The sequence below is a fragment of the Nesoenas mayeri genome, assembly GCF_963082525.1.
Source record: "Nesoenas mayeri genome assembly, chromosome: 11".
NCBI lineage: Eukaryota > Metazoa > Chordata > Aves > Columbiformes > Columbidae > Nesoenas > Nesoenas mayeri.
The window spans coordinates 6,142,392-6,157,055 of record NC_137563.1 but is presented as its reverse complement, the minus strand read 5'-3'; the positions used below and the strand labels follow the sequence as shown (position 1 = coordinate 6,157,055).

Below are 14,664 nucleotides of genomic sequence, written 5' to 3'. Positions count from 1 at the left end.
AGTCTGATGCTGAGTGGTCAAGATTGTCTTTTAGTTTTCTCCTTGTCCTGTGGTTCAGGACTTGAGAAGATCCAGGCTTCTGGATTAGACTGCTCTGGTAGCTGCATACAAATGAGCAAACTGTGCCTTTTGGGAGGTGTGAGTTAGGAGATCTGAAAAACACCTCTTGTTCTTCCAGAGAGAAATTCACCATGGCTGGAAAAGAGCTGAATTCTTTGTCATGATTGTGTCAGGACAGCTCTGTTTGTCACAGTTAACTTATTTATGTCCATGACCTTATGCCTTTGAATGGTGCGGGGATTCTTAGAAAGTTAAAAATCAAATCTGGTCAATGCTATAGCACTTGAAAATTGCTTATGAAGACAAGGGCTAAAACTGTACATGGCAAAGCACTCTAGCTTGTTTAGATGTGATGCAAACTAAATGGGAGGCAGAAATCCTGGAATGTGCTACAGTACTGAATAGCTGGCCTGATGGGAAATGCTGGTGAGATTCAGCTTTGCTGGGGTGGAAGTTGTAAAACAGGACAAAAACACATCCATTCTTGAGGGTCTCCCAGTAGGGCTGTCATATCCTGAAGTGTTTCAGCCCAAAATGGTTACAGGGGTTATGATTATACATGGAGTTGCACCAGAGGGAAAGTGTCCCTCTTGCTTTTGGCAGTGAGCTGCAATGGGAAAACACAGAGCAGTTTTAAAAGGAGCAGGCAGATGGCAGCGTGTCTCCCTGATGGATTCAGAAACATCCATCTTCAGCTCCTCAGGCTTCCTTAAGCTCTACTCGAGATTTTTGTCCACCTGCAGAGCCAGGGGCTGGTTAGAAACTTTGGCCTCTGTCTCTTTCCCAACAGAAGCTGATGCTAAATGCCCACTTAACAGGTGCATAACTGCAAGAAACAAGATCTGCCAGGAAAGATGACATCAGTGTAACAAAAAAATTACTGTTCCAGCTGGATCTGGGAAATTGTTGCTGTTGTGTTTCAGAGGGGAAAGTATGAGATTGTCCAAATAAATAAATAATAGGACGCAATGAACTTGTGCTTCATCCAAAACAGGGAATACATGCTTGGAAACTCAGTGCAAGATGAGAGTGACCTTGGTTGTCCTCTTCCACTGTACATAGTGGAAATCAGTAATAGTCATAGTGATGGTGAATAATGAAGGAATAGAAGTTTATATCCCTTATAGTGACAGTGCTGCACCTTCCTATATGTGGATGCTTGGATTGCTGGTATAGAGATGTTTCTTGTCTGACCATCAGCAGGTTTTTTGACTCCTGACTTATCTCTTTCTAAGCAGCCCAGAGTATTTTACTAATCCTTGCATGCTACTCTCCCAGTTGCTGTTCTCCACCTGCCATACCCATATGCACACAGCAAACAGGTTATAGCAAGTCTTTCTTTCATTGCCTTGCTGGTGTATTTTTTTATATGTTTTCTCTCCATCATGCTGTTAACTCTTCCTGACTGAACTACATTATTATACAGGCTGAACGTGTTGCTTGGTAAATATCTGTGATGGTGCTGAAGTGCCGTGAGAGCACTGGGGATTTTTTTTTACTCTTCTCTTGAATGTTACAGTCAAACTTTCCAGTGTTTCACCTGTCTATCCTTCCTCCTTTGATTCCTAGATGGTTACTACAGTCTAGGGTGGAGATGGTGGTGTAGATACTGATAGCTATAGATAAACACATGTGGGATGAGGGACAGCAGCATTCCCTGGGTCTCTTCTCTCTGTCCCAGGGTACTCATGTTACTTTTTCCAGCCTCCTTGGGCTTTGTTCATCTTCTCCTTTATATGTCTGTCTTCATGTCTTGCTGTAGTTCTGTTCTAAGACCTGGGGAGCTCATCACTAAGATCTGGGCAACAATGGAAGGCAAGGGCTGTCCTCTGTGTTGCTCTCAGCCATGGGCTCTATTGCTTTTAGTAAAATCACACCTCCCTCCCCCCCAGTTAAACAGACAATCCATTCCCAATTTTGTGGGAGTGGAAGAAAAAAACTGGACACCTGCTATACGAAGTGCATGTCTATGGGTTTGCAGGCTCAGTGCCTTGAGCCACACGATGGCGATGATGTTATAGGGATCCCTGCTCCCACCAGCACTTAATCCAATATTTATTTTTGGTGAGCAATTTGTTTATCAGCAGGTTATTTTAATCTAATTTTGGTTGTATTTGTTATTCCTGACTATCTGTGCTTCCCTGAATTAGCAGCTTGCGTGTCTTTAAGGAAGTTAGCTAGAACGCGTCTTGGAGGCATTTGCTCACTGGATATTGAAGAAAAGGGCCAGGGAAATGGGGAGGGCCCTATTTGCAGTGCTTGCCTGGTAAATCTGTAAGGAGTAATTTAAAGAGACAGGTTGTAGTGACCCCCTGATTATGCTTATTTCATCAAGACAGTTACATATGCTAACAGTGGTTATTGCTGGTAGCCTTTCCTTTCTCTTTCTATGTCTTTTCATTCTTCCTTGTGTCATCTTTATTCTCTCGCCTTCCTTTTTTCCCCTCCAGCCTTTCATCTTTTATTTCCTGCTTTTTCCTCCTCATCTTCTGTCAAGTAACCTCTATTTAACCTTTCACCTGCTCTTTTTTTTTTTTTTTTTTAATTTAATCTAAGAATAAGGTTTCTGTTTTGTGGCTGGCAGGATAAAATAATCAGTGTAATTCTTTTCCTTTTATGCTGGCCTTAAGGAGGGCCAAGTAACTCTGCGAAGAACAGAAAGCGATGTTCTGGCACATAAGCAGATTATAGTTTCTGAAAGGGCTGCACCCTCAGTGTCTGAATTTATAGAGCTTTGCAACAGATCCACTGAACCAGATCTTTGATCTTGTGTCACAATAGCCCTATGGTTAGACCATACCAGTTCCTGTAGCCAACAGCATGTCTGTATTTGCCTAATATTTCACCAAGCACCCATTTCTCATGATCAGTTTGAGACTTCATTACCTACCTCTGGATTCAAACTCCATTGTCAGTCTGGCCCTAAATCCATCATCACAACTTGTAGGGTATTACAATCAGAGTTGAATTTTGTGGATAGTTCCTCCTGTAATCGTGTAAAACAAGTTTGGTGTCTGTCCTTTCTTCCTGAATTTCAGAATACAAATAGTCTTGATTCCATATTTTAAGTTTATCTCCTGCAGAAGAGGTACCTTATTGGGGAGAAAAAATATTTTTGAATGTCCTTTGTATTCCCTTCCCCAAGACTACATTCATAGACGTATCCCAAACCAAGAGTAACTCAGTGCTCTAGAGAAAAAGGTTGGTTCTATCTCCTCGGGCGTGGCATGTTCCTGCTATTTTACTCCTCAGGGTGGGTATAATGGAACCAATTTGTTGAGGAGCTGCATCATTCTCTGACATCTTTGACAGCGATTGTGTGTACTGCCTTTGTCTTGGCATGAACAGTGTTTGTTCCTTCAGTGATGATCCAGCTTCAGGAAATTCAGTGGCTGAATTAGAGGAAGTCTTCCAAATTCTAGTGTCCTTATTTGAACTCTTTCAAACCACTTTGAGAAAATTCAAGCTGGAAATTTTGTGCAAAAAGGTGCTGTGTTTTTTTTACGGTTTTCTAGATTTCTGTTGAGTTACAACAAGAAGATGCTGTGAAACCAAAAAACAAAGGGAAAAATAAAGAAATTTTCTTGAAAATCGGTTTCCTTCTGGGGTTAGTTCAAAAGTTTCAGGAGGGGTTGGCCTGCTCTGTCTTAATTTTTACATATGAACGATGTAACAAAGGCAAATTGGAGAAGAATCACTATGTCATAATACAATTGGTATGACTGTCTCTGAATTGGCTAACATCTGGAACTGAAATAAATCTTTGAGTAGAAAGAATGACCTATTCTTGTACTGAAGCTAAGCTTGGGGCTGGTTCCTGGTCTAAGAGTAAAACATGGCACCTGGATTTGCTAGCAACTACTGTCTGTGTTCTCTGCCTCTGTGGCAGTGCTATTCATCGATCCTAAATGCTTAAATAAATGCCTAGATTCTGAAGTTTACAGGGCACAATTACAAGTAGTGATCTGGCTTCCAACAAGTGTTGAGCTAATAATCAGCTGCTTGCTGGAACTGTAGTGCCCATGGGCTCTGAATTCATCCCAGCACTTGATAGGTGATGTGGTTTCTCTGTGGGGACAGTTAATTTTGTTTCAATAGGGAACCCTGATGCTCATCTTTAGCAAAATGGCCACTCAATGACTGAATACAATAGCTGTTTTCTCTTTGCTTTAGGAGATATCTTGCATTTTTTATTCCCAAGAGGTGATCACTAGAGCAGAGTGGGGAAGTTTGAGTTTTTCATATTCCTTTCACTCCTTCAGGGGCCACAGGGTTAATTCAGCAGAGCAGTTCCTATCTCCAAACTGTAGCTATGTATGTTCTTGGCATAGTGAATCAGCTGAGTGGCATCAACAAAGAGATTTAAGCAGATAGAAAGATAAATATCTCTTTGTTCTGCCTTGTAAGCAGCGCATTGTTCATCATATTTCAGGTTGACTGTAATTCAGTTTTGTGATTAAATATGCTGCATGTTTTCCAGTGGTCCCCGTGTTCCTGGCAAACACTTCAAAGGGGACTGGAATGAGAGGAGGGCTTCAGAAATGTCCCCAGAAATGCTGGCAGTCATGAGGCTTATCTACTAGACTGAACCCCTGACTTTAGAGTCTGTCCTTGTCTCCCAATGCAAAATCAGAATTCTGCCAAAAGTGGGGATTTCTTTATAGTGTGAGGCTCTTGCTAAATTAGAGGTATCTTTAACCATTTCATGCTTCTGCATATTGGCTGTGCATCTAGGTCAGATGTTTCTGGCTAACTGCACAGATTATCTAGGCCAGGTATTCTGTGATACAGTGCTTAGACTTGCACTGAAAGCCAGAAGTGGAGGATCAGTTCTAGAAATGTGGGAAACTAAGAAGCCATTGAGTGTTCTCCTATCATCTGCCCCAGCCTCAGCAGGCAGAATTGAAATGCTTGCAAAGAAAACAGTATGCCAGTGACAGGTTTGGAGAAGGTGATGAAGACTCTGGTTCTCTGTCAGGAATGCCAGAGTAAGATTAGGAAGACAGCCCAAGCTTGAATCAAACTAGGAAACACCATCCATGGGCACTTCTGAAAGCTATGTGGAGGGAGAACTTCCATTTCCACTGAGCACTGGCCATATCCAGAGCAAAGGAAAGGGATTAATGAAAGAATAACAGTAAAAGGGTCAAAAGGCATAGGACGTTTTACCACTTACATTATGCATACTCACTCTGGGAGGGGTGGATTCTTGCTGCCTACAAATCTGTGTAGTGCTGCTTGTACCTGTATGATTCATTTCCACCATCTGTATTTCTGCTAAAATAGATAGATACCCATGCAGGTGCATCCCTAGATGGGGAGACCAACGGACACAGACAGGTGTGGAGGGCTCTTTTTATCGTTGTGCCTTCTGGAGGTCTTGGCATACTTCCTTCTTCATTTATACACTACTTTATTGACTATACAACTGAAAAAAAGGAAGAAAAAAAAAATAAGAAAAACACTGACAACACAGGAGAGCAGAGGAGAATCAATGAAATCAGACAGGAGAAACAAAATAAATGGGTTTTTTGCCCCTTCATCAAGTAATTCTTACTACTGCTGATCAAAGTGCTGAAGAAACTAAAGTCCTGCCTCTTCTATCTTCTCACAGAGTAGACTATCTGAGGTTCACTTTTCAAAGCAACTGTTTTGATCTTAAAGGTGATAAGTACTACAGAAAACATAAGGGAGAGCAGAGCTAAGTTATTTTGCTTGGCTTCTTCTATGCTTTTCATCCAGTGATAAAACTGAGGCATGGGACTGTTGTATGTTCTGGTCTCTATGCAACTGGGTTCCAAACTTGAAAGATGTGAGGAAAATATCATGAACACATTTTATGAGAATTCTCTCTCTCTCTTTTTTTTTATTTCCCTAAGAAGCTCTGCCCACAATGCTTTCCAATATTTCCCTTGTTCTATAGGCATTGGCACAGAAAGCTTAGACTTCAAGCACTGAATGCTGGGACTGTAAATCCTTAGATCTAGTCCTTACACTCCCTGACTCTTCTTGTCATGTTTTATATACTTATTGACTTTTACAGAGCTTTCTAATTCATCAAGGAAGATTGACGGATTTAAGGGGTTAGTCATGCTGCAGGTTAGTAAACATGACAACTGCTTGAGGATTAACAGGAAATTGTGAATAAAATCATTAGGATTGATAAGGGACTCTCAAGCAATTAAAGTTTTCTTGCAGAAAGTCAAATAGGAAAAAAGGAAACATAGAGTGAACGCTAAAGGAGAGAAGGGTGACTTTCTACATGCTGACAGCCACCGTGCCCCAAAATACAAGATGTACTGGCAGAGTTAATGTGAGATGGTTAACAACAAGGGAATAAAGCACCAGGCAGACCTGCAGGCCAAGGTGTAGGGGACTGGGCAGAGCTGTGTGGGACTGGAATAGCTGTGTGACCAGCATCTCACTGCAGAGGCATGTCAGCAGGGTGATGTGAAGGTGCAGAGCAGGATTAAAACGAGCTGGCAAACTGGCCTGAGACAAGACCAGGTATGAGAACTACCCTTCAGTCCCTTATCCAGGTAACAGTTTGCTAATGTACTGCAGAAAGCAGACTGAGACAACTTCAGGTGACCTCCTTCTCCTTTCCAACACCTCTATCTGCTTCATCATTGAGATTGAGGTTTGCTGCTTACTAGTTGCTTCCTACTTACTCCATGGCTTCTCTTGTTACTGATTTTCTTCATACAGCATTTATCTGTTCTCTCTCTTAACCTCTAGCTTCTCCTGTCCTGTAAATCCCCACTGATAGCTTTAACATTCCAGGTGTGAGAGGCTCTGGCACTTTGTTTCACGAACTGGAAATGATTTGGAGCCTACTAGCTCTGGAGAACCCATACCAAGAGCCATCTGTTGTGAGCTACAAATGCTGATTGGTATTCAGGGAGCTGAGCTCCCCTCTTACATATGCTACCTGGCCCCTTTGGTTAATTGCTGAGCTCCTGATGGTTTCTAACATGTGTCATAGTGAGGAATGTCAGGAAAAGATGTTTAGGCGGGGTAGGTTTGAAGTGTCTGGAATGGCTTCATATTTGTCCTGTGGGGCAGAGCAAGGACCACAGTGGGCAAAGGGATGTGTTTTAGAATACTCAGCAGAATTTGTATTTCATCACAAGTTTCATAATCATCTACTTTTAATCTGATGTTTTGGAGCTACATGATTAAGGGAACATTTCAGCTTTCCTCTTGTATTTTTATAAAGCTTAATATATATATATATATATATATATAAATAAATATATGTATATGTTGTTGTTGTTTTTTTTTTTTCTAAGCAGGAAAGCCTTTAAAGATTATCTGAATGTGACCTTTAAAATCTGAACCAGAAAACAACAGAAAAGAAGCCCAAACTGCTGCTGCTTATGTTAGTGTTTTGTTAATTTTTAAACAATGTGGGTTTCTAGAATAGCTTGATTCATGGCTTTTGTTAATACAGCTATGTGTGGGAATACGTTTAGAAGTTAAACATAATTTCTCTGACTGTGAGAGGATTGTACAGCTACAAGGTTTCTGGATTTGTCTCATCAAGGTGTTTGCTCAGAATTGATGTACAGAACTATGTGAAGATTATGTGACCTGCTGTCAATTAACTTTATTGTCATTTAGCTTTCTCAGTCCTCAGAAGCTGTTGTAACTTCAGAAACTCTTATGGTGCTGCAATCAGAATTAAGTTTATTGGCACTTGGAAGGTGATAATGGACTCTGCCCTTTCCCCACACATGGTTCTGTTCATCTGGAAGGTTTTGGAGCAGCCACTTCCACATAGACAGGAGAGAGGCAGCTTCACTTTTTCATGTACAATTCCAGGAGCCTATCTCATGCTTAATAAATAACATCCTAAATTTTGTTTAAAACAAACAAACAAAAACCAACACAACACCAAAACTGAGACCATTTAAGCAAGAATTAACAGGTGTTGATGTGAGTTTGAGTACTGAGTAGCCATGTGGTTAACAAACACCATGAGTAGTGGAAAGTGTTTAATTCAGCCTTTTCTCTTTATTTTCAGAGTCTAATAGCCGTCGGGCAGTGACCAGAGGCTACCTGGATGGATTGCTGAGGCTCTATCAAGACTGGCATCACAATGATGTCTCCAACAACTACATTTATATTCGTAGGGGTCTCTTGCTCTGCCTAAAGCACATCACCAATGTCCAGCTGGGCAGGGAGACTTTCCTTGGTTGCCGGGGTATGGACATTCTCTTCACAACTGTACAGGTAAATTGTGGTTTTGTACTTAAGTGAGATGGATTGGCAATTAGTGCTGGATTCTGACACACAGTGCAGTCAATTCCGTAGTTTTATTCTGAATTTATATAACACATCAATGGAAAAATGATAAAGTTAGAACAAAAAGTATTGATTTTTATTTAATTTTTTTTTTTTTTTTACAGTAAGTATTTCATAAAAACTGAAATACTTTGATTTTTCTCCTGCCCTCTGGATCCTGCTATCTACTTGGACTTCCTATGCCAAAGAGTAGTGCAGTGTCTCCACAGAAAAGTTGCTTAGTTGTTCCATGAGATGTTTTCTTTCAGGAAACCAGATGCATAATTCTACCCAACCAGTCTTTTCCCCAGGAAGTGTAGATCTAGCTAGGCCTTTGCTAAGGAGAAACATTCATCAACTGTTTTTTGAGGAGGCCGAATTTTAATCTTATGAAAGACTAATGTAGACCTGTCAAGAAAGATGACATGGTCCTGGGGATGGGATCCCTGTAGGATTTAGAAAGGGCAAGTAAAGAACAGTAACTGTTTCCTCCGAATCTCTCACCAACATGCTTCCTTATCCTTCTCTGGAGAAGTCACATATGGAGAAGCCTTTGGTTCTTGATTCATGTGATTCCACAAGGGGTGTTTCTGTTGTCGTTTCCACTGGTCAGTGCATTATCTCATTCTAGCACCACTGCAGACAGAATGAAAAACCTGTCCCCTTCTCCTCAAGAAAATCCATTGCCTTCTGATCCAGCATATTTGCTTCTTCACCATTTCCATTGCTGTTGTGAACAAATCTGTGACTGAAAGCTATTTCTTACCAGTAGAACATTGGTAGTTTTTTTCACTTTCCTCATGAGGATTTGATGACTTTTTCAGGGGGAATGAGGTGGCCAGAACCAGCAGACCTTTCAAGTGAATATGGCCTCTGTTAATGAAAAGTCCCTGGTCTGCAGAAACTTGAATAGGGTGGAAGGCAACAGCTGCTTCAGGGTCGATGTCAGCTCATTCCCTTTGAAGAGCCTTCTACAGCCCGTGTTGCTTTCTGAGCTAACACCTCTTGATAGTTCAGCCTGGGAGCAACCCCATGGAAGGTGCAAATGTGGAGTCACCTTGGGTGAACAAACAGGGAATGACACACCAAGACTGCAGTGAACACAGATAACTCTAATCCTTCCAAAGGTTAGAAGTGGAGCGGAAATGACACCTTCAGGGGCCTCCAGTTTGCCTTTTTTCTACTGTGTGCTACTAGGGAGATCTTGGAAAGGGAATTACCAAGGTTAATAAATTCAAAGCTCAATGTTCCTTCACTAGTTCTTTGGGATATTGTCAGTCTTGCAGTGTTTTTCCAAGACATGAGGTATCAAGGGGAGTCTGGCAGCCCTTGGAGTTCTCATGGTCTTCCCTACCTGAGACAGAGACTTCTGCTGCTACTAAAATCTTCATAACCTTCATGGCAGACAGAAAATGGGTAATCTATCCTCCTGAAAGGAATTGCAGTCTGTAGTAATAGAGAAAGATATGGGGCAAGACAGACATCACCTTCTTGGAAAAGCAATGGCTCTTTGTGTGTGTAGACAATATTGTAGTGCCTTTAGGAATTTGCTGTCTGTGGTGATCAAACTGTGGACATCTAATGAGATTTTAAAGGTGTTAAAAGCTGGCTAGAAAAGTTCTGTGGAAAGCTTTATTTATTTAATCTATTGAAATTGAAACAGTTTTGCCAAAATGGGTTTGTTTTAACAAAGTTCAGTGGGCTTCCTATTTACAAGGCTGGTTTTCAATTGAAACTTGTCCAGCTGCTGATTGTGTGGGCTGATGGACATCTGAGATACCCAAGCTTTTAATAGCCCTTAAGCCTATGTCTTTACAGGAAGAACCAGTAGTTCAAAGTCTGTCTCCTTACACAGATTAGAAATGACTGCTACTTTATTTGAAGAGGATTTAGAGATATTTTGAGTTCCATTCCTACCTGGAATGAAAAATAATTTTAGAAAATGAAATCATTCATGTAAAGGAAGCACTTTCTGCTCCCATTTCTTTTTCTAAACTCCATTTAGACTTTCATGGCAGTAAAATGGTATATTCACATTATCAGATGAGTGGCTTTGTGTGCAATGGCAGAGCTGCCTACTCTGAGACACAAAACCAGGTTTGTATCCACTTTAGGAGAGACTGGTGCATGGAACATTATTTTGCTCTTTTATAATTTATCCCCCTGATTTCTTAAGCACTTGCCTGTTATCTCTTCAGCCTTCCTGTACTAGTGTCTACTCTAGGATAATGTTATCCTATACTCTGCTCTATATTTCTCAGTAGTAGCATCTATTAGCGTTGTTATCTGTTGCCTCACTGTCATGTTGAAACCTTCTTTTCTGTATACATCATATATGTATTATAATATCTGGACTATTCCAGATTCAGTAGAGAAAAGACTTGAGTGTGGAGGATAAAAAGCAGATCCTCTGAATTCAGGTTAGCTTTACGTGAGTTTTCCAAGCTAAGGATTCACTCTTTTCCCTCATTCGCAACATCCCACCACAAAATAAATGGGATAGTTTACACACATACAAAACAATCTCCTGTCTATTTATTGGGTGTCAGTAAAAAAGGCTTTACCAATGGAAGATTTCTCGGTAATTTTTAAACTGTGCTATCTTGGAATCTGAGAGCACTTTATGAACAGTAATGAAAACAATCCCACAAATTCCCTGTAAGCTATCTAAAGGCTTGTTTGTGCTTGTAATCTAATTTACTATAAGGAAAAATATTACTTTCAAGCAGCATCATTGAATAACTCCATGTGTGGATGTTCATTGTCTGGATGAACATGTCTTGTTCTTGACTATCTGAATTTACTTGGCAGTGAATTAAGATTACTGGCCCAAGGCAACCATTTATACAGTCCTCTGTTCACTCTTCTAGTAAAAACAGACCAGCTTTAGCAAACTATAGTAACACTGTTCAAGAATGTTATTCTGTTCCCACATGTAGACAAACTTTCTGTATCTTTCCTTTAATAACAAGCAAACAAAGGCACCCAAACACTGTATGAAAGCATGAATAAATTGAAAAAACTGGAAATAGAAAACAGTTCTCCTTGGTGTTTTGCTCTAACCACAATAAAACTTTCCTTAGAGATGCTTTCAAAATTGTCTTTTCTCTCCTGCTTGTTCCTAACAGCCAGAAATCTAGAAATACATATTAAGATTCTTGTACTGAGTCTTGTAAGCATGTCAGCTTTAGATGATTTTTCTAGCCTCCCTACAGGAATCCTGGCTAATCCCACTGAATCTTATAATGCCATTCAATCATACATGAGAAAACAGAATAAAATCCTGTACAACCAAAAAAAGCCCAATACAGCAATTTTTCTGTTCCTGATTATTATCAAGTACTTTATGTTCCTTGGTCATCTTCCTCATTCTGCTGAATGTGGTTTTGTCCAGTCCAAAGCCTGACTGTGGGCTGTCAGACAACGGCACAAAAATCTGTTCTGCCCTATGAACTCTTCCATTTTTATCTGTGCTGAAGGGATGCAAATATATAAAATGGTGTTCAAATGTATTGTAATATTCCTCTTTTGCCTTACAGAACATTCACACTACTTACTTGACTTTCATTTCTATTCTGATCAGCTTAGTCCTAAGCCACTAAAGATAACATGCTGATAGGCATGGTACAACTTGTGAACTTGGGTAGGATGCTGCATCAATTAATCCATGTCTCTGAAATCTGAAGGTTTGGTTTTCTGAGCATTGCACCTATCAGTTTTAAACAACTTCACCTTTGGGCAGCAGCTGTAATTTGCTTATCCAAATTCCCCGTCTCTGTTATACTGAAGACAAATGCCTGCTGTGATCTTCCAAGGGGTCTTTGCTTTTAGTTCTAGGTGATGGTGGGGGTGTTCTCTCTGCAACAAAAGACCAAGTTCACTTCCACAGAATGGTAGTAAAAGACAAAGTATTCTGTGTCTTCAGAGAACATCCAGACTTTCATAACTTCTTGCATTTCTATCTTTTACCATGGATTATAGGAGTAGAAAATGTGGTGTACTGCAGGAATTCCATATTTTTTGACTAGGTAATACATAGTGATCTTTCAGGCTAACTATTGGGCCTAATGCTTAACTGTATAGAATGGATTACAGTAGGAACGTTTTCTTTGAGTGTAAGTTATGTACAGTGAGAAGATGGTGTAACTGTGCTAGTTCACCTATGTTAGTTTTGCTATGATAGCTCTGAGTATAGTTGTGGTGATGACTCAGAAGCAGAGATTTTGGTGCTTGTTGGTAGCCAAAACACATACGTGGGCTCCCTGCAGGATTTTCTTAAAAAATCCATATTAGAGACCATCTCTTCAATGCTACTGTTACCTGTGTTAGCTAAGATACTTTAGCTTATGCTACAATTGTGCCTTTCCTACAATACATTCTGACTATAAAGTAATGGATGCCTTAAAGCAGAGCTAGGGGATGTTGTGTCTTCTAAATGATGTGCATCAGTGGGAGTCTACTGAGGTCCATGATAGCCTGCATTTCTGTAGAAATGGACTGCAAGAACTTGAGGTCTTGCGATTCCAGGCACATTTATTTAATGGTAAAAAGGAGGGGGAAAGAAAATCAAGAAGGACCAGAAAAAATCTCCAGACAAACTAAACCACAAAACCAAACAACAGTGATAAAACATAAATAAACAAACAAACCCCACAAAGATAAGGGGGGAGCAGAAAAAAAGCCATAAATAGATTTCATACTCCGATCAGAAGAGCATCTCTGTTCTGGGGACTTGTATGTAATGGGCAGGAAAATTTTAATAGACAACTTTTTTCCCCCTTGGTCCCTAGGACTGTTTATCTTGCAAAAATCTGGATCCTATCATAACCATCGTGACTCAGATTCTGAGAAAGTGCTACCCCAAGGAGCCTCTGCCTGTGCCGACAGTAAGAAGTTTCTATTCTTTCCCTCTTCCTGGGAGTGCCAAGGCTGAACCTCCGTGTGAGGGATCTGAAGGTAAATGGCTGAAGGGTGAGTTCAGTAGGAGGAAAAGGAACAAGACATGAGAATCAACAGTGGGATCTGGGGAAGGGAGTCTTGGCAGCCTTGTCCTGAGGTGTACAGTTAAAATCAATACGATCACCTACAGTGTCATTCAGTAGAGATGAAACTGCACCCAGGTCTTCTCAAAGCCTGGAGATTCTGCTTGGAGAATAAATGAGAGAAGATTAAAAGGAGCAAGGAAAAGGAGAAAAAAAAATCCTATTATCCAAAAAATAGCGAAACAGAGTGAGCGTGGAAGAGCCTGGAGGTGCCATTACTCCACAACGACAACAGAGGGAGAGACAGTTGTGCCTGTGTATGACAGTGTGTGTGGGAGAAATGCTATCCTGCAGCTTTTTCAGTGAAGAATTGCAGGAAGTATTATCTTTTTTCTTTTCTAAAATAAAAGCAGATAGCAGTCACACTGCATGAGTAAAAGATGTGAGCACTTGCTGAAGAATTTAAGCACAGACTGGAGAGGCACTCCATAGAAAAGGAGAAGTGTCAGACTCCATGGTACACACAAGCAGTTTCTCTGTTGCTTTTGGTTTGGTATGGAGGATACTCAAATACTATAATGATGATAGCAGTAAAATACCCTAATCTAGATAATACAGATTAAGAGCATCCTGTAATATCCTTGCAGCCAAGCAGAAAATCTCTGTATTGCTTTGTAATGTGAGTTGGATCCATATCATGGTGACGTATTTCATGCTTCTGAGAGGCAGCGCTTGAGTCCAAGAGAGCAGAGCTTTCAAAAGTGGGAGGTTTAATGCCAAATTAGTTTATACTAGATTAACAAATGGGATCTGCTTTACTCAGGGTTGTGGTGGGTTGTAGTTGGAAGATGTGTGTGGCACAAGTAGAAGAGATTGCACATATTTCTGTGTAGGGCCTGAGAGGGGTATTACTTTGAACCATCCTTGCATGTATTTCTTTTCTGCTTCTGCAGGTGACTATGAAAGTGATGGAGAGGAAGAGGCTGAAAAAAACCTGGATAATGAGGATGCGGAGAGTAAGGAGGAAGTAGGTATATGAACTGTAGTTTCCTTGATCAGCCGCATACTGGGAAGTGAAACTTTTTGTTGTCTATTTTGACATCCTGATAAACTGTCTAAGCAGTTTATCAAATTCCCCCTTTTCACAAAGTAATCTTTCCTCTTGTGCTTCTCTGTTCCTTTCTATAAAATGACTTTAACAACCTTAATGAGTATAGGAAAAACAGTTATAGGACTCATTAAATGAGTATGATGTCACTAGAAATCAAGGGTGTTATGTGCAATATTACTTTGAAAGTAATCTTGTGGAGCATGTTTAATATATATGCTTTTCTCA

General features: G+C 40.4%; 1 protein-coding gene across 1 annotated transcript in view; it reads left to right on the top strand.

Moving 5' to 3' along the window:
* Nucleotides 1-14,664, top strand: part of AGBL1 (AGBL carboxypeptidase 1) — a gene marked incomplete at both ends in the record, with an annotated part of 273,751 nt that overhangs the window by 48,382 nt on the left and 210,705 nt on the right. The window contains 3 exons of the mRNA XM_080351007.1: nucleotides 8,087-8,295; nucleotides 13,137-13,302; nucleotides 14,282-14,355. Coding sequence (XP_080207133.1) covers nucleotides 8,087-8,295; nucleotides 13,137-13,302; nucleotides 14,282-14,355 — 449 coding nt within the window. The remainder of the gene's footprint in view (nucleotides 1-8,086; nucleotides 8,296-13,136; nucleotides 13,303-14,281; nucleotides 14,356-14,664) is intronic.